The sequence below is a fragment of the Penicillium diatomitis genome (genome assembly GCF_028827545.1).
Source record: "Penicillium diatomitis strain IBT 30728 chromosome Unknown utg000005l_segment0_segment0, whole genome shotgun sequence".
NCBI lineage: Eukaryota > Fungi > Ascomycota > Eurotiomycetes > Eurotiales > Aspergillaceae > Penicillium > Penicillium diatomitis.
This window is the reverse complement of record NW_026623177.1, coordinates 2,461,977-2,486,682: the sequence shown is the minus strand read 5'-3', so window position 1 is coordinate 2,486,682 and position 24,706 is coordinate 2,461,977. Positions and strand designations below refer to the sequence as shown.

Below are 24,706 nucleotides of genomic sequence, written 5' to 3'. Positions count from 1 at the left end.
CATATTGACGGGCAACACCGACAGAGCGGGTATTCCACAGGTCTAAGAAATGAGGCCTATGGTAAGAGATAATCAGGGAATCAGTGAGTCAATCGATCAGGATTCATGGTTTTAGGAGGAGAGTACACAGAGCTTGATGCCTGCTGATGAGGCAATAAAAAATTTACTGGTCACAAGATCATAGGTCCCGTGACCCTTGATCAGTAGTGCTTGACACCATATCTGAAGGTCTTCTGCTAGGATGAATGCTTTCAACTTTTATATCCAGCACAGGCTATTTGACAAATACACATGACCATTGAGGATGGATAATCTGAATTACCAGGCGCTGATTCCACTCAGCCGTATTTGAGCCGCAATACATGGCCACGTTCAACCCCCGGGGTGCCATGAATGATATTCGAGCAAATGAGAAGACGGCGTGGGTGATATAGGTGATAGAGAGAGCTGACCGTGCAAGGGCCGGTTAAACATTGGGATTGTATGGCTTACGATTCTGCCGTTTCCACCGTAGTCCGTAGCCTAACGAGAATGGAGAAATTTCCCTCCTTTACAATCTCACCTCAATCCATTCTCTCCTTCTGTGAGTACATCTACTATTGTAGCAATGAGTTATCACCCCTGAATACCAGGCGTTGGAAGTCCTGCTCCTTCACTCGTGAGTGTCCCTTCTTTCGCAGATAAACGTCACCTTGCCGTCTAATTGATGATTGCATCATCTCACTGCGTGTGACAGCTTCATACCCCAGCATATTCATCAATCAACGCAACACTCTTCTGGTTCAGGAAAATATTGATGAGATGGGGTTTAGAGAGCTCTAGGACATACACAAGACATAAGCGTCGTAACATGAGACATTTGAAATCGGCTTTGGCATGCCCAGACCGATGAACAAGCTACAGGATCAACTTTTTACCGATCTCGTGTTCATCTAGCGCTTTCATATCGATAGCCCTTCGACATGCAGATAAAATTCTCCTGTGTTCTGGACATTACGTGCTGTTTTCTTGCGTTATATAGCCTAGGACTTTGAGGTGTCTTTCGACGGTAGCGTTGATCTTCCGATCGATTTCGAATATATTCTCTCATGAAGCTACAAGAAAGTCATTCTTGGGACCATCCGTGCGTCTGTGTAGGCTTGCCAGAAAGAAAAAGCATGGCTAGTACACGAACCGGCGAGATAATGATGGGATACGGCTACTGTAGGAGCAGCAGTATCGATGTGTGAGATGGATGAGGAGTTAGATTGCTATGGGGGAGAGATTCTACCTAAAGATACCGTGACATGGTTGGGTGGGTTTCTGCATTTGTAAAGGTAATGTTATACAATAAATAAACCTTTTTCCGGGTACATACGACCATAGGGTGTGGAGAACAGGGCTTCCCGTCCGCTCAGCCGTACTCAAGCCACACGCCGGTCAGTTAGTAGTATGGTGGGTGACCACATGCGAATCCTGACTGTTGTATGTTTTTGGAGTTTCTTTTGCCAGGCAGATTCTGCTATCATTTTTAACAGCATCCCCCCGGCTTTCTGAGACGAAGTTCACGCAGATTTCGTCTTCACAGTTTCATCTCAAGAAAATTCCTTCTTTCTCATGATAGTCAACCTGGTCAGCAGGTTGTGTACTATATACCGCTATCTGAAGACACAAAATATACTCTGGCTATTAACTCGTGATCAGTGCGAGAGGCTCATGGAGAACTTTATCTTCCTAGACTCAGGTGTCGCTTTATGGCGACATGTCCTTGCCTACTATCAAAAATCTTCAATTAAGGCTAGTGCGAGTAATAAAACATTTGCAAGATAAGTCGATCACATACGACCATAGGGTGTGGAAAATAGGGCTTCCCGTCCGCTCAGCCGTACTCAAGCCACACGCCGGTCAGTTAGTAGTATGGTGGGTGACCACATGCGAATCCTGGCTGTTGTATGTTTTTGGAATTTTTTTTACTGAGAAGGCATTGTCATTACTTTTATCGCGCTAGCTGGTACGAGTGTGTGACGGACGACCGTCGGTGCTTGGAGAATTGTAGCTGTACCTGGGCACCGCCACTCCAGAATAAAGTGTACTATTACCTACAAAACACAAGAAAAAGCAAATGTCCATGAGGCCACTGCGATTGTCGTTGTTTATAAACTACGGTCCACCTCATGAGGTCATAAATATAATGGTCCAAGCGAGTCCCTTTGTTCGAGGCGAGGGTTGAACCATCTGGGTTTTTAACCCGCAGTGGCGTCCTCAATCTGGCTGGAGTTTTCAATCCAAGTCATCGAGGTGTATAGATGCGCTCTTGAGGCACGTTCAACGCCCCTTACAATATACCACTTTGTATCCTGTGATGCGGCTCAATTCGTAGAACTGACACAGATACTGTTTATATGGCATGCAATACTGCCGTCCCACCGCAGTCCATGGTCTAGATAGAATCTCTCCTCGCTAGTCCATCTCACATTCATCTCTCTCGCATATTCTACAGCTGCACCTACCTCTGTAGCTGTAGATCATCAAAGCGACTGTCAAAGCCATGCAAAACAATGAACAAACACTTTCTGGTAGATCTGGCGGTATATCACAAGAAATGCTGACGTTGCATTCGAGTTGAATGCATACACATGTCCGTGCATACGATGAAGGTACTAGTGATTGCAGTGTTCCTTAAATACAGGTACCTTAGTGTCCCAAATTTCAATTGCCCTCATCACGAAATAGCCCATCACTTCTCACGTAGCCAGGTTCAGCTAGAGGCCACACTGCAGCATCATGGCGACTCTTGAAGGACCCTAGCCCATCTTCATACACTGGTATGAATAGAGATGGTTGATCGCTCTATCATCAAGTTTTTTTCTTTCCAGGATAGGGCATATATTCCGATGCCTCCCAGCTCTTTGGTGTAAATTAGCTCCTACGGTCCTTTCCATATAGTCGCCGTCTCGATGTAACCTCCCGTGCAGGTGAGTATGCTCAACAAGCACGCTCATGTTCATAGATGGAAGTACAGTAGGTGGTTCTCTCAAGCTCTCCACAACTGCCAATAGTCAACCACTTAGACTCCCCGTTGTTTGGGAGAAACCTCGAGCGTGATTGATTCACTTTCCAAGGCAGGCAGCTTATGGACTGCATGAGAATGACATTCTTACCTCTTATCCTGAACGCCTGGACACCTGACGGTTATGCTGTAATCGCCCACCGAGTTCCGCGCTCGGGGTTGCTTGATCTGGCAGCACTCGTTAAGCCTCGTCGGGGACTTCCGCGGCTATATGTATCGACATTCCAGTCTACTCTCTAGGGAACGCGTCTATCCCGACAATGCGGATTGATGCTTGATATAGTACAATCCTAGCACGAGAACTCTCCAATAGAGAGAATCGTTGTTCTGAGGAAAGATATAACCCACAACGGTGAAAGGGGGCCTAATTCGTATCTCGTAAAGGGCTTCTTGGCGAGGCAGAGGAGGCTTTTGGCATTGGATCTACACGGGTGGGACTTCCTAAAGTCGGAATCGCGGGACATTGAGAGCGGGGTGGGCCGCTTCCAGGGTCTCTTCAAAGTTCACAGTTCATACACTCTCGCTGTTCCGCCGTCCGTATCGGCCTTGCATTTCTTGTATTTCATTTAGCCAATTCAGGTTGAAGTCCTGGTGGTCGACGCAGATGCCAAGTCTCGGGGACCGGCTATAACCAGAAGGAGGCGTAATCGGAACGGCGAGGCAACAGGAGTGGTGAGATTGATGGAGATGAGACAATGGTTCGAGCCAAGGTTGGCTGACTGGCTGCAGATTACATGCCAGCTGCCATACACCCACGATCTCAGAGAAACGAGAGGCTATTCGACTAGAAGTTCGCTGGGTGATGACGGATGGCGTGTGTGTGAGTGTATCTGCTAAAGCGAGATTGAATTTAAACCAGCTACGCCATATGCTGTCTATCAAAGCCTGGAAGGTGGAAAGAAACCCCCAAAATAAGAAATTAAAAATAATAGAAAACATAAGCAAAAAAAGCCATCACCCAACCATGCTTACATCACGCGGTTCCACCTGACCGTCGTGAGTCGTGAAATGCAAACTCCCCTCCTCGTTTTTCGACATCGGACTGACTCGCCTACATACACAGGAGGATCTGAGGTCCCAGCGAATCTAGAGGTCATCGCCCGCGAGATTCTTCGCGAAAGAAAAGCCACGGCGTGGACCTTTAGTCTGCAAGAACGTACCGCTTTACTATACTGCTGGAGACTCCTCCGTCCCGGATGTTTTTACCTTGGTACGGAATCAGTCAGAGTGCTGGATGGTTATCCCTTGCACTGGCAGGTTTGCCCGTCTTCCTCGGCCCAGCTCTTTGACGCTTTTTCTTTTGCTTTTGCTATTTTGCTATTTTGCCGTGTCTGTAGAACCGTGGGTTTCTTAATTGGGATGGCCGTTTGGCCCGACGACCGGAGGGTAAATCGTTCGTCGCGGGTAGGGGAAAGATGACCTTGTCTCTTGGGGTTTCGCCCGCAGCCACGGTCATACAGACACTTTGGTCCTCGAAAAAGGAGTATGAGAAGGAGAAATTGTCCAAGTAAACCGTAGAAATGAGCCTCTGCTGGCTCAGTGGTATGATTGTGAAAGTAACAAAAACGGAGGGAGATTCAGGGGTTGAGACTCACTGGGTCTTTGATAAATCACTTTAATTGGCGCTGTGGCTGGAGTTCTGATTTAACATGTGGAGAACATTTTGATTACTCGCCCTGCATCCAATTTTTTTCTTATAGGGTGGACTGCCATCAAGGCAGTGAAAATACCTACTTAATTTCATGGATTCTTATCAAAAGACACCCTCTCAGGCAGGAAAGACCTAGGGCTAACAGGGTCGCTAGGTATTGATTTTCCCATGAGTTACGCTGATAATATCCACCCAGCCAGCTATATGTAAGTCAGAGAAAAGGAGCAAGTTAAAGCCAGGATCTTCTGAGATGAAGGCACCATAAGCCATACTCGGAATCACAACTTCACCCGTGTCATCCGTCTGCCCGAGCGAGAGAAACACAGCTTAGGCAGGGTGTTGCTTTGCGCTAATGCATGACTTTCTTGGTAACACCGGCTGGATATTGTCCTTTAGATCCGATATACCATTGCGCTTCACATAGACTCATCACCTCGATATCCAATTGTTGGAGGTCGTTTTCGTGCTGCCGGAACTTAGCCGCGTTTGATTCATCATGTCACCATCTGGCTTCTCTCTTTCCATCTCGTCACAATCACATATCTTTCATTTTCTGACATGTTTCTTGAAATTGGACAGTCAGACACCTCATATGCGCCAAACATCCTCGAATTCTGCACATTTTCTTGGAGTCGCCTCGGACGTCTTACTAGAGACGTAGATGATTTCTCTCTGACTCGTGAAACCATTAAAATTGGTAGTCAAACACGTCGTGTAGGCTGAAAGTCGAAGATGAATCAGCAAAAAGTTCCCGACAATAGTCATGTCTAGTTCTATCACAACCTTACCTCCCATATCTGAAAAGTAAATCCAATCGTCGCAACTCAAATTCTTTGGCAGCTCGGCATCTTTCAGAATGCAATCCAGTCCATCACATGTTGGTCCCCAAAGTATGTATTTTGAAGATTCGGCTGCAGTGCTTTGGGGGTAAAAGGCACCTGATACCCGCAGAGCTTTGGGCTGTGGGCATGGTTCAAAGAAATAGGTCAGAAAAGTGCCATACATCCCGTCGTTCAGATACAGCATATCATTCACTGGCCCGTCAAGTGTCGTGGGATTCTCATGCGATTCCCGACGGCCAATGACCCCACAAGCGACGGTCACCGCATCGGCGACGAAGAATCGCCCCGGTTCTGCCCAGAATCTGATATTCATAGCGGAGAAATGCGTGCTCAGAGATGCTTTGATCGTGACCGCAGCGGTGTCGAAAGTGTCACTGGTGAACCCACCCCCAATGTCCACAATGTACATGTTATGGCCGAGATGAATGCCAGCATCGACGATCCGACGGCTATCCTGAATAGCTCTTTCAAAGGCCAGTGGGTCCTTCGAGCCAGATCCGACGTGGAAGCTCACGCCGCAGACCTCCAGCCCCAGAGACTTGGCGAGCTTCAGAAGTTTGACCGCTTCCTCTGGGTGAGCCCCGAATTTCGAGGATAGGGTGTATGTCGCGGACGGGTCGGAGGCGTAACATCTCAGAATCAGCTCAGCGCTTGGACAGATCCGTTTAATCTTGCGTAGCTCGGCTTCATTGTCGAAGGTCATTCGGAGGACCATGGAATCTCGCGCGAATGCGATATCTGAGGGCTTTTTGCACGGATTCGCGAATATGATTCTCCAGGGGGTATGCCTTGTTGCATCACAAGCTCGATTTCTGCTTGAGAAGCGCAATCAAAATTGGATCCCAAGGAGTCGAGCAGGGCAATGAGCTTGCTGTCAGGATTGCATTTCACCGCTGGAGAAACTTAGAATCCCCCGTAAAATCGATCAAGTGAAGCGAGAAAACAAACCGAAATAGGGCTGCACGAAGCGCAACGATGACTGCCACCGCTTATATTGACTCTGCACTTTTCCGAGGTCCATCACGCAGAATGGCTCCGACTCGGACCGGCCGGCTTGCGAGAGTCTTCGTCGCATAGCATTAAGAACAACGTCCTCGGTGGACGGGACGTTTAGGTGGGCTGCTGAGATTGTTTTGTCGATTGAGACTGTCTTCTTGCTGTGCATTTCGGCGCTCGGTTGAGGCGCTTTGAAAGAGGTCATGGCGACATGGTGGCTGTTCATGTTGTGGGCTGCGTCTTGGCTACCTACCTAGTATAGAGCATGAAAATGACAATCTGACGGGAGTCTCGAGACGGCCGATTGCGAGACGAGTGGAATTGATGCCGAACTGTATCCTGAGTTTCTGGCCATCTTTATTTATCCTTCAAACCTACCTACCTACTTACCTACAACCCCGCGATATAATAAAGCAAGGATTGAAATGTCTCCGGTCATCATGAAAGCTCGGTATGCATCACGCATCGAGCTGGAAGACCTGCATGGTTGAGTTCATTTCTCTAGCACCAGAGACGATCGAGTCCCAGCCAGCTACGAGTTCACGTTACGAAATAATTTCCTCCGTTCGGTGCTGCAATACTTCCGACAGGTGATGATCTCGCAGATCTTCCAGGACGGAAATGTGAGAAAACCAGAATCTCGAGACTCATGTTACACAAGTGTTGATGGCTTCATGCAGAAGATTGGTGGGTTAGAGACACGTCTGTTGCAAGGGAGAGGGTTATTGAACACGACAATATGCAGCTTGGACCAGCTGATGCCAATTTGATCTGCATCAGGCGAGCAAGTGCCGAGTCTGCCGATGTGTCCGTGTACAGCTCATTGAAGCTCGGTTCACCAACTGCAGCATGATTCCCCAAAGTGTTTGAAAAGTAACGACCAAGTGGGTTTTATATGAACGGCCTCGTGTAGTAACTTACAATGACTTGCCTCACTACGAAGATAGACTGGCGTGGTCTTGTGAGTATCATTGCAATCAATCATAGGAAAGCTACGGACTTGCTCTGTAAGTTCGTGAGTGATTGCTTCTTCGAGATCGAAGAAGCTTTTCATTACTGCAACCTGCATGAGCGCGCCCCAAGGAGAGACCCCGGGTCGCCATGCTGCTACTCACTCTAATGCAAGTCGAACTGGACCTTTCAAGGGGATGTGATCTGCACCTGCAGCTCAGCCGCACGCGACGGCGCCGCAAATCACTTAGGAACTAACTTAGTCACACGAGGATATAACAGGCCAACTTTGAAAAATGCTGACGTATAGAAAGATCGGCAAGATCATGAGAACGATCCTTAGGACGACAATAAACCAGCTAACCCCAGGACCATGCTTTGATAAGACTATCTAGAAGACCATCTACGTGTTTTCCCAGCAGAATTGACCTTAGAGTATACGCCCACCGACCTCTCCCGTTGCGAGTGAAAAGAATTAGCGAATAAGCATTTGACTGACAGATTGGAGAAATTGAGTCAGCATTCGTATTCCATTATTTAATTCGCGCTCTCAAGCATCGTTACTTCTCTTGAGATTTCTTTCGAGAAAAGAAAGCTATCATAATATACCCGATCTTACCTAGACCTGTTTTCCGAATGTCAGAAATAGGATAGATTCCATCTAATCATTATAAACCACGGAATTTCCAATCTATATTTACCTAGCGAATGATCACATATTCATTGCAATAACCCTCTCCATCCTCTACAGTTCTGCTCCACGGAACAACACATCTTAGTATTCCGGTACTCGAGACTCTACCCCATCATCTTTGTATGACCTCAAATCCCTTGCCGACCATTGGCGTATCGACTCTATCGAGGCTCAATCGGCCCGATCCAACCAAACAGTGCAAACAGACCCTCCGATCCGTTCTCCCCGAAAAAGAACCCGATCGAGTCTCCCCAAACGGAAGAGAGCTGTGGCATAGTCATACCCTTACTACTGTCGTCATTCTCACTACTACAGAGTACAGTATTCTTGGCCTGTCCAAATTGACTTGGTTTTCCTGAGAATTGTGTGTCCAAGACCACCTGCATCTAGAGTCGCAAGCTCTGATCAGTCGTTACAATGTCAACGACTCGGATGTCAACGTTATGTGCGCGAGAGTTTCGTAGCTCGCAGAATCAGCGTCTCCAGGTAAACTTTTTGTCCTCTCTTCTTACTTGATATATCGGCACAGCGCGAGGAATGACCAGCCTCCGACCAGAAGGGGGGAGGGGGTCCCTCTATTGAGAGCAATGCAGTACAATTCAACATCTTCTACCAAGAATCAAAAGCTAACATGCATGTTCCCAGCGATCCATGACATCGCGCGCAAATCTCTCTACATTTACGCCTCGTTCCACATCTACGTCTCCAGCTCTGATGCAAAGTGCCACCACCACGACTATTCCCTCAAAATCCCCCGCGTCAAGGTCATCTACGGCACCCTCGGCGCGACGCATCTCTTCGACTTCGCGCTCTTATGCCCAGGGCGGATCGGGCTCCGCCATCTCTCGCTTGGCCAAGAGCGCCCTGTCCCCCGGTAGCTCGGGCGAGACGTATGTCGCGTACGGCATGACGCAGAAGCTCTTCCAGGCTTGCTCGAGTCAGGCGGATTACCAGGTGCCGCAGGCGACTCAGAAGGGTGTGCCTGTACCGACTACCGAGGCGGGCGAGCATTTGGGCGTTTCGGATAGTTGGTGGTATAAAGGTGAGAAATTGAAATTTTTTTGGGATCCTTGAATTCGGGGACAGAGTCGTTGCAGGACGGAGCAGAACACAACAAGATACAGAAATGTATCAGTGGTTTCCTTTGGAAGCTCTCCTTCGACTCGTCTATCGAAAAGTCACGGCTCTCTTCCCCGCTATAATTCACGATCCTCCTGTACTCGACGCAGAACTTGAATCATTTACTAACTCGATGTGTGTCTTCCCTCCGCCAGAACTCGGCCTCGTCCCAACATTCTCCACCTGGTCCCAAATCACCTTCCTGCACATGTACCTCCTCACCGTCCGACTCCGCGCCCTGCCCAACCGCGAGAGTTTCCAAACCTACTCCCGCCACCTGATCGACCACTTTTCCCACAACGCCGAGCACCGCATGGACGACCTGCATGACATCGGCTCCCGCTCCATCCGCAACAAGTACCTCAAGGACCTGTTCGTGCAATGGCGCGGCATCATCGCGGCGTACGACGAGGGCCTGATCAAGGGCGACGCCGTGCTCGGCGCCGCGGTGTGGAGGAACTTGTGGAAGGCGGAGGCGGTCGGGCCGGATGGGAAGGAGCTGGATTGGAGTCGGATCGCGTTGGTGGTGGCTTATATGCGGAGGGTGACGGCGCAGTTGGGACGCATGGAGGAGGCGGATATTGTGATGGAGCTGAGTGGGGCGACGGGCCAGGAGTCGAGGATTTTTGGATTCTCGCCGTTAGATCGCAAGATGGTGGAGGGGATGAAGTGAGAGTTTGGTCGTGGGAGCTGAGGAGTGGTAGAGACTAAAGGAAAGGGTGGAAAGGGGTGGTCGTTGGGATTGAGGATGGCTCATCTCATGACGTGTAAAGTATGTATTGTACTACTGATTCTATGGTCTCCGGAAGGGCGTTTTTGTGTTTGTGACAAGGTCCAGTCAATTGTTCTTCTCTCTCTCTCTCTCTCTCTCTCTCTCTTTCTGTGTGTGTGTGTGTCTCTCCTTTCCTTGGTCCCTGAACAAGATCTATGTTGTAGGAAAGTACATGAGTTCGACGTGACCATAGCGCATGACTCGTATGGAGCCGTTCTATCATGTCCAGTAGGGAAGTGGCTGACATCATTTACGATGACGGCTTGATAGCAAACTATGGAAGAGCGAAGATAGCCCGTGCTCAACTATGGACATACATCATTGATAGAAATATGAAGCGCTACGACTCTATTCGAACTTCCCGACCACTGGCACGCTTGAGTCGAGAAAAAGACTTCGAGGTCTTTGAAGATTGAGTACGTATATATATCCCTTTTTTTTTAAAAAAAAAAGGTCGAAAGATTACTTCTTTCCGAACAAATCCTTCTCAACCATCCCCCGGCAAATAGGATGATAAAAGTCCTTGTACTTCTCAAAAGTCTCCACCGCCACCTCGCGGTCAATCTTGGCCAAGTTACGGAACAAGGGACGCACAAACTTCATCCGGCCAATACGGCCCAACAGCTCCGTGGTAGGCTCAATGACACTCTTGTCGCCGGCCTTCATGCCAACCTGCAGATACAGATTGGCCACCTCGATGTTGGTGCTCTTGGTCAAGCCGTACACTTCGCCCATCAGCTTGGAGAGCTCCGGGGTCAGCGGTTTCTCCCAGTTCAGAATTTGCTCCAGGAAGACGAGGATCTGGTTGGCGGCGAGATCTTCGAGATCGCTGGCTTGGGGCTTGAAGGTGGAGCCGGGGAGGGACTCCCACTTTTCGGCGAGAGAGTATACGACGTCGACCATAGAGGTGTCGAATTGGGGCTTGGGGGGAAGCCCGGGTGCATAGAACCAGGTGTCCCAGTCAAGGTCGTTGAGGAGCTTGGTGGCTTCGGCGTCGGACTTGAAAAAGTCGAGGAGAGTGGCCTTGAACTCGAACGAGTCGAGGGACTTGCACTTGAACGTCGTGAAGTACTGCATGGAGAGTCAGCGGTAAGAACATCGTTTGCGTTCGCCCTTTGCTTTTCTTCACATTTCATTCCTCGCGTATCTAGGTCCGGAATTGAGTCACACATACGTGGGGGATGAACTTGTCAAACTTGGCTTTGCCCACCAGGTTCTCAATGTGGAAGAGGAAGTTGAAGCCCTTCTCATAAGGGATGCTTGAGAACGCATCATCCGGGTCTTTGTCCTTCAGGTCGGTGATCAGCTTGGTGAACTCGTGATCCTTTCCAAAGTGGTCCACTGAATCCTTGAGGGCCTTCCAGCCGATGATGGAGGAGAAGTGGCGGTAAGGTTCACCGTGACTGGACAGAAAAAGAACAGTATTAGCTGAGTCAAGTCGTGAAAACAAAGTTGGATGTGTGAACAGAGGTAACATACACAGCCGCCAAAATCTATTCAACCAGAGTACAGTCAGTACGAGGTTATGTAAATTTACTCCAGCACGACTTTGACGACTTACTCGGCGCTCAAGATAAACCGTCCAGCCCTCGTTCAGCCAAAAGTGCTCCCAAGAGCAATTTGTGACGAGGTTGCCGCTCCAGCTGTGAGCCAGCTCGTGGGCAATCACATCGATATTCTCACGGTCCTAGAGAGTTCGCTCGGTCAGCGGTGTGACAAACAGCGAGGAAAAATTTGACACAGTCATAAACACACCTTGGAGATGATGCTAGGAGTAGCAAAGGTGAAAATGGGGTTCTCCATACCGCCGTAGGGGAAACTAGGCGGCAGGATCAGAACGTTGTACTCGCCCCAGACATAGGGGTAGACAATTTTCTTCATTTGACGTTAGCTCACGTGTCGCAGCAGTCATTGCAGATCGCGCCTGATTACCTCGATGGTGTTGATAAAGTTTTCAGTGTCGGCCTCGAGTTCCCACTTGCATTCATCCAACTTGTCGGGGCTTGTGGCAACTACACTGCGAGGGCCAATCGAAGCCTCGGCGACGTCACTATCCAGAGAGATTAGTTGAGCTTTTCATGTTCATCCGGGAGAGGTCCCGTTGCGGGCGACTGCCAATAAATGAAATGTGTCTTCATACCCGGACGCAATGGCAAAGAGATAGCTGGGAATTGGCACGGATTGGTGGAAGCGGTACACCTTGTTCTCCGATGCCGAGGTGTTGGCAGAGTCCCGAATCGGCAGACCGCTGGTCATGACGGGCAGAGGAGAAGAGATCCGAAAGTCAAAGGTGCTCTTGACATCGGGGGTATCCTGGCACGGGAAGATGGAGCGCGCATGGATGGCCTGACATTGCGAGACTATTGAGAGATCGTTCGTCTGGTTAGCGGTTGAGCTTTTGACCTGAGCAGATTGCATAACTCTCATGCCCAAAGCAATGCGAGGGAGGCGTCTGACGAAGGGATGATCGTCACCTGGTCACCTACACATGTACGGGTGTTTTTTGTTGGACGTTTGCGCCGGGGTCAACCACTGCAGCGCGGTGCACTGTTCGGTGGTCTTGACCGCAATCTATCGCATGGATTAATAGCTATCCTTGTGGTTCGTGCGCGTGCCGTGCGTCATCCATCCACTGCTTTTCCCCTCGGTGTACGGTGGTGCAGTGCCTTGACGTGACGACTACCACCACCAGTCATGGGGACAACGTACATCAACTTCCACAGTCCCATCGAGCTCCACGGGCTTCTCCAGGACAATCTTCAAGGGGGTTCCGTAGGGCGCGACGGCAGGCATCAACTCCCATTGCGACTCCTGACCGTCAACCTTGACCTCGCCAATGTCGAGGAAGCTCGTGTCGAGGATGATCTCCTGGGATTGCGCATCGGTGGTGGAGCGGAACTTGTGGATCACATTGCCGACGAGCTTCTTCTGGTCGAAGAGGATGTCAAAGTTAGCGGTGATATGGGTGGAGCGCCAGTGGTGGTAGTTGCTCAGCGTGTTGGGATCACGCGGGGTGGAGGAGGCCACGGCCATGCTGGATAAGACGCGTGGGCGAAAGAGAAAGGACCCGAGATGATGCGTGGTCGAGGAGGAGAGACGGCCAAGTGGGCGTGAGAGGATGGAACGGTTCATATACCGAGGGAGAGCTCTCTGGTGAGCGAGATGTAGAGATGATGATTGCCGACGGAGGCCACTCGTGGTCTTTGATCCTGTGTCTGATGAATTACAAATTTGTGTGGTAATTTTTTTTCCCCTCTCTTCTTCCGTGTTTCTTCTTGTTCTTTTCCTCTTTGGGTGTCTTCCTCGGCGTTCCTCAGATTTCCCCTCGCGCTTCCGGTGCTAAGCGGGTGTTCAGGTGGGGATCTCACGCCCGTTTGATTGCGACCAATTTGGTGCTGAATCATGAATCATGAATCATGAATCCAATGATGGCGGGGTCAGAGATAAGCCAAGAGATATACCGCAAAGTTGGATAACTGTTATGTACGAGGTATGAGTTTCAAATGGCCCGGTCGTGGTCACGGCCACGAGTGAGGTAGTTGAGTGAGAATAGTACATACTACATTACTCCATACTGATTTACATATAGTACATAGTCTACATACTGTAAGGAGGTGCTGTTTCATATTCTCACCTTGGCTGTCACTCACATCGTCATCAAGTAATTCATAGTAATGCACGATGAGCACGAGACAATTGTATCATGATCAACATGTCGTGAGACGTAGCCCCTCAATGAATACGGTACGTCCTCAGGCACGTCATTCGGGTAGCTGAGTCAAATCAGAGACCTGGAAGTCCAGTCGCGCGTCGGATCTACGCCGCATTTTAAACTCCGGCGCCAGGTCTTGGCTCGATCGAGTTGGATTTCCACCGGACTCGCAATAAGCTTATTTGATTTTTCAATCTAGACTTGGGGAAGAGAACTGGAGGGCGGGGAATTGTCGCCAGTGAATCTTTGAATTGGCTGTCAGCCACGAAGCTTTGGTCTGGTCTTACACAAGACCGACCTCTCTCTACACTCGAGGCAGATCGAGTCATTGGCTCACGAAGCTCGTGCTCATCTGAATCGAGGATATGTTTGTTTAATAACCCTCGAGGACTATCCTATCCGTAGCTTGCCTGCGTAGATCCCGTGACCTCTTCAAGGAGCAGGCCATCTGAGTTCTAAAAAGGTAGTGGATTGCCGTTTGCACTAGTTTATGATCTTGATTAGGCAATATACTCCATGATTCAGTTCGCTATCACTGTGTCGTCCAGGTAGGCTTGGCCGATTGAGCAATATTTTCCGAGGAAGACTGGAAGTATCGATAACCATTACACGAGAGACTGGAATGTAAGTTCCGGTCTCCAGGTCTTGTTGATTTGGACTCCGTACAGCCGGCACATGAGAGGTCCGTTCCCGGACCCAAGAGTTCCAAGTCATCGTGCAGTGACTGTTATGTGGACATTTCTCTCGACCTACGAACCCTTTTTACGCCTGGCCGGTTCATATTTGCGGACTATCTGCCTGACCCGATCTTTTGGTACTTCCATGAGTACCTTCGTGTGAAGGCCTCCGTTCGGCAGTGACAGGTCTGTTAGTGTTTTCAACTGGTACCAAACCTTATCCTCCGGCACTCGAGGTAGGTTTGACGCCCGTCGGCTTGAGGTTGTTCTGGTCGGAATCGTGATTCTCTGCAGCCACTGTTTGCATGCAATGTCATTCTCACGTCACGGACTCTTTTTTGTCCTTCCCCTTAGTTGGCATGGTAACAATGTCAAGTACCGTCTAGGTGAGCCCTGAGCAGTGGTAGATTAATAGTGGACTACTAGTCGTAGGAGTATTACTGTAGCCGTGTAGCTGAGTGTAGCATGCTCTACTCAGGTATACAGATATACACTATACAATAGTACATAGTATGTAGTATGTACTACACACTACATAGTCATACACCCTTCAGAGTCACCCCTCTGAAGCAATTGATCCACAGAGTATATCATTCTTGCATATGTCATTCGAGTGAATCTACTGTAGTTCACCGAGTGCTCCACGAGGTCATCGCACATTCTCGAGACCCCTCCGATCGAGTGTACTTGGCTATATCACCACTGACCACTTTTAAGCATCTTCACCAATCTGTTGGAATTGCCCCAGCCGTGTACTGGAGCGTCTAAACGCTTAAATTGTTCCCGTGACGGTCACTGGACCTGAGTCGATTTCGTCTGGAGTTCAGGGTTGAGTTGCTCTCTCTCGATTCCATTCCTCTTTCTTCTCCTCATTTCTTTCCCCCTGAATCTGAACCACATCGAAGCCTGCCACTCCACCAAAGTCAAACCGGGGATCCTCTCCCCGAATGGGTCCAACCACGAACCGCTCGTCTCTCCACGCGTGCTGGAGCCTCCCCAAAACGAGAACAAAAACAGAAAAAGAAAAGAAAAAAAAATCCAAACGAAAGACAAGACGCCAGAAAACAGAAAGCAAAAGGCGAGCGAACCACTCGCAGTCTATCAACGTGCCCTTTCATGGCTCTTCATGGCCCACCCCCTTCTGCCTCTTGAGTCTTGACTCTGGTCTCTCGATCGGTGGACACTGGAAGGATTCTCACAGCCGGACAAGCGCCTCTCACCCCCTGACTGACCGGAGCTGAGCTGAGTTGCTCTGACCCGACCGGACTGGCGTGGACGCTGACTCGCTCTTACCAGAGCCGGTGGTGGTTTTGCACCTATCCAACGAGATCGGCATAGAGGAACGAGACAACAGAATAGACCTACTACCCACAGATCACAGATCACAGATCACATTGCTCGTACCCTCGGGGATTTGTGGGTTCCCCTGGTGCACAATCCATCGTCGTCCCGTCTTGGATCGTCGGCGTACTTTCTCCTCTTCTTCCCACCCCCCACATCCCAATACTTCGGTCGCTCTGTTTCTCCCCTTCTCCCTCTCTCTCTCCCCCCCCCCCCCCCCCTAAAAGTGATCCGCCGGCGTTGTCCCTACACGACTGCCTTCTCTCCCACGTCTCCATCCTGCAATATGTCGTCCTGGTCTGTGCGATCCTTGTGTTAGAATCGCTCGCGTGGAATTGTCACAGATCTCATCGAGACCGGCGCGCCGATAAGCCTAATTGAGTATACGGCAATCAGTACAGTCCAATTAGTAGTGTCCACTTTTCACATCAGGTCGGGGTACCTGAAAGTGCAAACAATACTCCTGAACCCGCAAAGAAAACATCCGTCGATTCAATCCCAACCCCCTCAACCCTCGCAAAGTGGTTGGGAATCATGCATCTTTGAATTTCCAAGACACTAAGATCTATTGACTCAACCCCTCCGCTGGCTGTCATCTGAAGAGGGTCATTCAGGGATTCCAGGGTGACCATCAGCGTCCCCGTTCGTGACCGGTGCGCCTGCGCCTCAGTTGCTCTTCCTTCCAATGTCCGACGTCGGTCAATGACCAGACCCGACAATTATTGTCTGCCACTCTCTGTCGCTGCATCGGGAACAATGCTCTACCGCTCCGCCCTGGAGGATGATACACAATCATTCCATCCCCGCCGTCCCTCGGTCCCCATGACCGAAGCGTCCTCCGGACCGCTGCCGCATCGACCAGCATCGCGCCTCGCTCGATCACCACATCCATCGGGAATAGGAGGAGGCGGAGGAGGTGTCGGTGGAGGAGGTGCTGGCAAGATCGCCTCCGCAAGCCCCGAGCGAGCAATCGCCTGGACACCCTCGAGTCCGATCAAAGAAGGGCTGGGAAGCCTCAATCGTTGGTCACAATCGACCTCCTCCAGCCAAAGTCCCTCGGAATACGTGGGTCACCGTCGCGACAGCTCCAAATTCTCCCTCGCCAATTCCGCCCATAGCCCCTACCGATTCGCAACCCGGGTCGAATTGCCCGAAGTGACGGTACCTGAGCTGCGTGCATCACAAATGTTTGGGTCCGATCAGGCCACTCCTCGGGTCGATTTGTCGTTTGCATCCACCGACCACGACCATGACCACGACAACTACCACGATTCCATGATCCTAGGCCATGTGCCGTCGCATTATGACTCTCCGATCGTGCACCCCAGTGACGGCGGTATTCTGGCAGACGGAGACGGAGACGGAGACGCAGAATCTCGACAGCATGGAGCGACACAGAAGGCGATGCTCTCAAAGGCACTCCAAAAGGCTAACACGGCCGTTTTGCTGGACAATGCCGCCAACTTTGAGGGCGCCATGGACGCATACACGGATGCTTGCCAACTCTTGCAGTTGGTGATGCTGCGAAGTAATGGAGGCGATGAGGAGAGGCTCAAACTTCAAGAAATCGTACGTGAGCGATGAAATTTCCGCAACACTTTGCTGGCATCTGGTGATGCCGCGAGGATTTTGATTTGATCGAAAGACAAGGAGATACTGATTTCTGGGATGAAAAATACAGCGTGACACTTACATGACCCGAATCACCGAACTTCGGCGCATGGACTTTTCAATATTGGAATCCGACGGCAAGGCGCTCCCCGAGCGTCCACTCAGTCAAGAGTCCTTCGGGGAACTTCTTCACGCCGTTGCGACTGTACAGGATGATTCGTATGCAGATAGCCCAAACAGCTCTTCTCATTCTAGCTTGCGCCTGCAGGCGGCCTTTGAAGAACCTCGGCCTTTGCCTTTCGACGCAATCCCCCCTCGACGTCAATCCTTACGACCTGCGGCGCACTCGGGCAGAACGACCCCGGCGGGCTTGGGTAACAACTTGGCGGCCTACAGCAATCCGGCTTTTCTGGAGCCCGCAGCGCCGTTTGAGACGAATGAGACGACCTCGTGGCTCGACACGATTGACGAGTCTGGTGCTTCGTCCCCGTCTTCCACCGATTCCAAAGCCTCTTCGGTGTATTTGCGCCGACGAACCAGCCGCCGCCTCAGTACCGACACCGAGGCCGAATTCGACGCGGCGTTGGACGCTGCTGTCGAGGCAGCCTATGATGATGGGTTGGAGCCTGTGACGGAGTATCAAGACGAAGAAGGCGATAGCGTGGTTGCCAACGCGCGCCGAAATATTGAGCTTGCGAAGCAACGGGTTCGGGAGGCAGAATTAGAAGCCGAAGCCGCCATGAGCCGCGGTCAAGACACTCGTCACCTTCACGAGCAGTATCTCTTGGATGAAACAGGAGGGGCCACTCTGGAGTATCTGGATGAAGAAGCCGAAGAGGAAGAGCGACTGCTGGAGGAGATGACCAAGGGCTATGTCATGGATGAATTTGAATTTGGCCTCCAGTCCAAATCAGCCTTGCCTCGTGAATCCGACTCGAGCAACACCTCCGCACGCACTTGGGAGAGCTCAAATGGGTCGAATATCACGGGGCCTGGTGGTCTGGCATTGTCTACACTCACGGAAGACGAAGACGACGACGAGGATGTTTTGCCCCCGCAATACCTTGATAAGAACGTCCTTCCCACTGCCCCTCCACCCACGGCAGCTCTGCCCCCGATTCCTGTCTCGTCTGATTTTCCCGACCTGCCACCACACCGCGCATCCGTTTCATCACCATCACCACCCCCTCCGCCCCCGATGGGACCGCCCCCCGTGCCCGGAGTTCGTGCTCGAAGACTATCAGGCCAGGCCTCTACTGAACTCAAAATCGAGACTGGCTCGCATACCCGCAGTGCCTCCTCGGTATCGAACGTTGACCCTTTCACGATTCCCCCAACAAAACCTGCACACACCAACGTCAGAGACGAAGCCTCACAAGAGCCCTCACGGTCGACAACACCTAATTTGCGAGCCGGAAATGTTCATTCCACATCCCGACGCAATCCTTCGATTGGATCCTTTGTGGACCACATCAACCTGGTCAAGACTCGCACGCAAGACGACGACGAAGGTGGTTTGTCTGTTCTGCCGGCCACGGCACGTCCGATGGGTAAAGTGCCCTCTGCTCCTGATGGTCTGGATAAAGTTGGTGCTACTACCAAGTCGTTCCGAAATCGCAATGTCTCTGTACCAATCCCCGACACTGCGCCCGTCTCCCCCACAACTCCTTGGAGCGGCTCCTTTTCGTCACAGGAAACTCAGAAAGCCAGCGGCATCCCCAGCGTGCCGGTTCTCCCGACTCCCACAGTGCCTCTCTTTACTCAGAATGGCCTGCCCACAGGTGGTCTCGATCTTTTCAACTGTGAGATCCATTCCCCTACCTCGCTGGGTCGCCCGAATCTGCTCGTGCACAATGCGCCGCTCCCCTTGGAGCCTTGTCCTGAATCATTCCTCCTGCGCCCATTCTGGCTCATGCGCTGTCTGTATCAGACCCTCTCACACCCCCCTTGGTGGCTATCTCTCTACGAAGCTCTTCATCCCACGCGACGTCTGGCGCGTCAAAAATGTCAAAATCAAGTCCGTGGAAGATAAGATCTCGAATTGCGACTTGTTGACTGCAGCCCTCTTGAAATTGGCTCAGGTGGACATGTACGATGCGGATGCCGTCTTGGAAGAGATGCAATCTTTCGAGAACATTCTTGACCAAGCCCAGATTGTGCTGTCGAAGAAGCTGGGCAACGAAGTTGGTGTTCATGCTGCGATCCCGCAGCTCAAGCAACACGCCTCATTCGACGATGCGGCTCCATTCGAGGTCCCTTCAGTCAAATCGTCAAGCACGTCCAGCAAGTCTTACCGGCCGACGTGGAAGCGACTGCGTTCCAAAACCTCGGGCATTCCCACGGTGAGCTCATTCTCGACTGCCCGGGATACCAGCAAAGAACATTTGACCATGACTTCTGTTCCAATGACTGCCGCCCCAGTGGATCAAAGCCGACGGACTGTCACTTCATTGGACTTTTCTGGTCCGAATTCCCATTACATGGGTGCTCTGGCGCGGCTATTCGACGCCGCTCAGATCTTGGGTATGCTCAACCCTAGCCCTTTCTTTTCTCTCTCTTTCTTAAAACATATTCAATATTGGCTTTTATGCTGACTTCTTTGTACAGACCAAATCGCCCAACAAGTCGAAGATCCAGGTCTCAAGCATTCCTCGCCAACACATGTTGGTCTTGAGCTTTGTACACGTCATGCTGCAGAGTTCTTTGGTTTCTACATTTGTCGCTTTGCTTTAGCCGATGTCGGCCTGATGCTGGATAAATTCATCAAGCGAGGCAGCGAATGGGTTATGATCTAACATATAATGATTGGAATTGGGTGTCTCTTTGCCTTTGACCCATTGCTTCATATCTCAGATCTCGACCACCTGTCTGTCTTTGCCCCCTCTCCCCTGCATTGCAATCTCCGAGTCTCAACCTTTGCCCCCCTACTCCGCATGTTCGTTCCCTTGCCCCAACTGCATTACATAGAGAGGATCAGACTCACGTCTTTGATACTAGTGTGATTGTTTTCCTCGCTGTATTCAGCCATTTGTGGCTAAACTGTCCTCAACACCTGCATCAGCATCATCATCATCATCATCATCACCACCTGCTTCTTGGGTGATCCTCCCCCGCCTTATTCTAATCCAACATGATCGCTAGGCCCTCTCTCTCACTACACTGATATTGATTTTGACTGTACCATCCACCGCAATCTCAGGAGTCATTTTGCTCTCCCGTGACTGACGCCTCATGTTCTCTGTCCTATATTATGCTGAAACCCGATTTGCCCACCCATTGATGTTCCATGTTCCTCCATGCTCCATGTCTGCTCAAGATACCATGACTTTGTTCCCACCTCGCCTCGCCTATTTCTCTTATCCCTTCCTCGATTACTTACTCCGATGTGATTTGCATTCTACACTGCAGAAGAGAATCGACTGACTTTAAGAGAGTTCAAGAGGGGATCTGCGAAATTTGAAGATCAAATAAAAATATTATTCATACTTTTACTGTGATGGTAGAGAGCTCTGCATTTGTAGCTTAGCTGTGTGACTCTGATATAACCCACCTGTTGCGTTCCACTACATATGAATGTAGGAATGCCCGCTAAAACTCAATGCACTCGACTAGATCGCGGCCACCAGGTAAAACTATTTCACAGTAATTCAATCTAGAAGACATTAACGTAGTCGCACCTTCCTGATCACCTCATCACCTGTTCATACGAAACACCTTTGACAGGCCTACCTCTATCGACACAGCACATCTGAAAATAGATCCCGTAAACCCTGGAGAATCCACCTTAAAAAAACCGGGGCTCAAACAGCAGTCAACCTGATTCTGGGAATATTCGCTCAACCTAGTAGATCGACTTGGGGATCTCGCGTGTGAAACCTGCATAATAGGCGTTCGCAGGTACATTTTTCAAGGATGATCGTTGCGACGGGAGCCTCGCTTGGTCAGGACTTAGATAGGCGGGAAAGGTTTAGTTTCTGGGGCGTCGGGGGATGGGGTTCTGGGATTTTGTGGTTGTTTGATGGGGGTTAGGGTTTGTTTGGGTTTATTTCCGCTTTTTATTTTCGTGATCTTCTTTTTAGTTTATTATTTTTTTTTTGGATCATCAAAGTTGCCAGATCAGTGTCTGGTTCTACTGACTAGGTAGAGTTAGGGTTGGAAGGGGTTAAGGTCTTTTCAGGGTCGATTTTTCGTTCATGTCTTGTTTCGATTGCGCTAATAGAGGGTTGGGTTTACTAATGGATGTTGGGTTAGAAAAGGTTTCTGGGAATTGAATGGGCTGTTTGAAGGTCTTGGTATGACTTTTTCGTGCTTTCGCTGTCTCTGCATGAACCTGGCTGGGAACGAACACATCCCCAAGATAATCAAGCCTATTGATATTTCTCTCTCTCTCTCTCTCTCTCTCTCTCTCTCTCTTTGCTTCCGTGTCTTTTCTTTCCTCTCAGGAACGAAGAAGAATCCTTCTTCTCCTCTCCGCGTCTCGAATGATTTCCTCCGCCAACTTTAAACTCGGAGCTAGATGCGCATACCTCTGGACTTCATCGACGACCCCGGCAATAATCGCATCGATCCTCCCCTTGGCAGGAAGTAAGGTCGATAGAGTGGGAGACATGGTTGCGCCCATAATGATCAGAGCCTGGGAAACCATGGATAGAGCGCCCTGCCAGAGATAAGGGAGGTGGCCCTCGCGATGAGAGGTGATGTTTTCGAGTTGGCGGAGGGTGGCGTCGAGACAGCGGCGGCAGCATTCTAGGACACCTGGGTCGGAACCGGCGGATTCGTGCTCGAGGACGGCGAGGACGTAGGGGCGGTAGATGATGGTGCGGCAGGCGTTGTAGCGGAGGCGGAGGACGGTTTGGATGGGGTTTATTGGTGGTTGAGGTGGTGCGTTTGATTGTGTTTGGGAAGAAGAGGCGGTGGAAGGTGAGGTGGAGGATGATAGTGATGGAGGTTGTCGGGAAGGAGTAGTGATTATAGTGGTAGTCGTGGTGGTGGTGGTAGTAGTAGGAGTAGTAGTAGTAGTAGTAGTAGTAGGGTTGAGTGGGAATTGAATAGGTTGAGGAAGACTTTCGTACCATTGGGCAAGTTGAAAGTCGAGTTCAGAAACGATGGGTCCCAGAGAGGCGAGAGTGTGAGTGCTGTCCTTTTGATAGATAAGATGACTGACTCGGTTGAGAAGCCGACGGAGGGCAATTTCGGCGAGAAAGTACCATATTTCGTCCTGGTGTGTCCCTAGACCCTTTCCTGACTCTCGGTCGGGTTGAGATTGTTCAGGTGGGATGCTGTTGTTGTGACTATCTTGTTTGTTCTTCTTGCTGTCGAGTCCCGTAGATCTTGAGCGCTGGATATGATCACGCGGTTGAGAATCCTCGAAAGCGTGCCTTTGATACTCAGGAAAACTTTCCTCCTCATCCTCATACTCGTCAAATCCTCCTGGCAGATCCACGAGCTCTTCAAAGTTGACAATACCCGAGTGTGGCAAGTCAAGCTCCGCGAGGAGATCGCTCTCAAAGAGCAGTGCATTCCAGTAGACTCGAATGCTGAGCTCTTTCCATTGCGCGGGGACTCGATCAGGATTACCCAGAAGTAGCTGAAGCTTCAAGCTCACACTGGACAAGATCGTCCACGCTTCAAGCGGTCGTACAAGATAGAATAAGTAGGCAGACGCAAGAATCATACATTGGGCTGCAATCACCGAGTTACGCATCATGATCGAGGGAAGGATTGCCCAGGCTGCGGCGAAGTAGGGCAACCCCGGGGGTTCTCGGTCTCGAGGAAGAGATGCAATGCTCCCATGCCGACTGGCTGCTCCCAGAGCTAATACCAACAAAACCAGACAACTGACCGGTCCATCTCTGAATCTTTGAGCCAGGGCAGTCCGGTAGTAACGGTCCCAATTGTAGGGGTTCACACATGCGTACCAAATATTCGCATGTCCAAAGAACGCCCGAACGTAAACAGGCGCATTGCCCAAATCGAATCCGGAATTTGGATTGAGACGTAACGGTTCACGCGCCATCTCTAGTTGGAGGAGGTTTTGAGGATCGTACGGCCTCGAGACTAAATCTCGAATCAGCGGCCACTGCAAAAGATGCAAAGCCGGGGTACTGTGAACTTTGGGCATGGTCGAAATGCTGATGCTAGGTGGTGGGTTGGCCCAAGACCCCAGTCCTACGGCAGCCATCTTACTCGTCGTAGACATGAATCCACTGATGCGGCTGAAAGGATCCTCGATGCCCATTCCGGTATCATTGCTGGTCGCGGGTGAGGCGGACGAGAGTGTCAATTGATGTGGATGGGTCTGTACTGATAGACTTGACTGAAGTAACCCTTCGATTCGAGTCAATTGCTCAAGGATGAGCTTGTCGCCCGCGTCAAGCTTGACCCCGGGCTCACGATAAATACATTCGGCATCGAGATCGGAGCAAAGTTGACATTTAGGACGTGCCCCATTGCATCTTGTCTTGCGTAAGCGGCATATTTGACACTGTGTGAGTGGGCGTCAGTCTTCACCATCAGGTTCGTTCAACTGAATCGTGCACAATGACAGAAGAGCCAGGCTCACAGCAATTGTCGCCCTTCTTCGCGGATACTCGGCAATATCTTCACCCGTTCGCTTCTTGTTAAGGGAGAATTCAAGCTCAATGCCGGTCATACCATCAGCGTCCCTCTCTGGTGTTGGCGTCATGGTCATTCTAGGACACCATGAACCCGAGGAAAGACGGTCCGGTCGAAGGAAATTGCCCGTGAGAGAATGCAATGCCAGCAAGTACGATCTCACTGGGGAAGATAATCGTCTGCTCTTTCATGCTAGCCTGGCCTGAAAGAACCAGCAACAGTGACGCTCCTGGCGAGCGCGCGAGCGAATAATTTTGGATCGCATTCGACGTTGGCTCGTCTGGGAAAGAAAGGCGGCCGAGGGAGAGCCATTTGGCCGCGGGGAAAGGCTGAATTAATATTCCACGAACGAATCAACATCTTGAAAGAACGCAACCCCAACTAATGCACAGCGGGGAAGGTATTTTTGAGTTGATTCTCGGCTGTCTGAGGCGTTGTCTGCCACCGTTGAGCTCCATCGCAGCTCGACATGATTCCCGTCTCGGTTTAGTTCCCCCGTCGGCGGAGCGCTTGTGGATCTGCAAGCGCTGGTCAAGTACGCCGCGCAGCAAATCATCGCAAAGAATGCCATTTGCGACACACGGGGGAGCTGGTCCGTGGTTGATTAGGCAGTCCGATTAGGTCAGGCCATCAGTCCGAGCTTCGTAAGAAAGGCATCTCCATATAGACTGTAAAG

The 24,706-nt window shown here is 50.5% G+C and overlaps 5 protein-coding genes across 5 annotated transcripts; 2 read left to right on the top strand and 3 right to left on the bottom strand.

Moving 5' to 3' along the window:
* Positions 1–5,288: 5,288 nt before the first annotated feature.
* Positions 5,289–6,764, bottom strand: N7539_005336 (type III PLP-dependent enzyme; the record flags this gene model as incomplete). Its single annotated transcript, XM_056934938.1, has 4 exons — positions 5,289–5,419; positions 5,489–6,287; positions 6,344–6,435; positions 6,491–6,764. 4 exons carry the CDS (start codon positions 6,762–6,764, stop codon positions 5,289–5,291), a joined length of 1,296 nt encoding a protein of 431 aa, XP_056790132.1.
* A 2,070-nt stretch (positions 6,765–8,834) lies between these two features.
* Positions 8,835–9,975, top strand: N7539_005335 (uncharacterized protein; the record flags this gene model as incomplete). The annotated part of the gene is made up of 2 exons (XM_056934937.1): positions 8,835–9,225; positions 9,308–9,975. The coding sequence occupies 2 exons, from the start codon at positions 8,835–8,837 to the stop codon at positions 9,973–9,975; spliced, it is 1,059 nt and encodes a 352-aa protein (XP_056790131.1).
* A 561-nt stretch (positions 9,976–10,536) lies between these two features.
* On the bottom strand, positions 10,537–13,107 carry N7539_005334 (bifunctional aminopeptidase/epoxide hydrolase; the record flags this gene model as incomplete). Its single annotated transcript, XM_056934936.1, has 9 exons — positions 10,537–11,145; positions 11,249–11,477; positions 11,554–11,567; positions 11,636–11,761; positions 11,830–11,949; positions 12,007–12,124; positions 12,215–12,434; positions 12,561–12,645; positions 12,784–13,107. 9 exons carry the CDS (start codon positions 13,105–13,107, stop codon positions 10,537–10,539), a joined length of 1,845 nt encoding a protein of 614 aa, XP_056790130.1.
* Positions 13,108–16,560: 3,453 nt separating this feature from the next.
* Positions 16,561–20,210, top strand: N7539_005333 (uncharacterized protein; the record flags this gene model as incomplete). Its single annotated transcript, XM_056934935.1, has 4 exons — positions 16,561–17,373; positions 17,486–19,412; positions 19,477–19,938; positions 20,023–20,210. 4 exons carry the CDS (start codon positions 16,561–16,563, stop codon positions 20,208–20,210), a joined length of 3,390 nt encoding a protein of 1,129 aa, XP_056790129.1.
* A 1,643-nt stretch (positions 20,211–21,853) lies between these two features.
* On the bottom strand, positions 21,854–24,106 carry N7539_005332 (Zn(II)2Cys6 transcription factor; the record flags this gene model as incomplete). The annotated part of the gene is made up of 2 exons (XM_056934934.1): positions 21,854–23,899; positions 23,978–24,106. 2 exons carry the CDS (start codon positions 24,104–24,106, stop codon positions 21,854–21,856), a joined length of 2,175 nt encoding a protein of 724 aa, XP_056790128.1.
* Between the last annotated feature and the right edge of the window lie 600 nt (positions 24,107–24,706).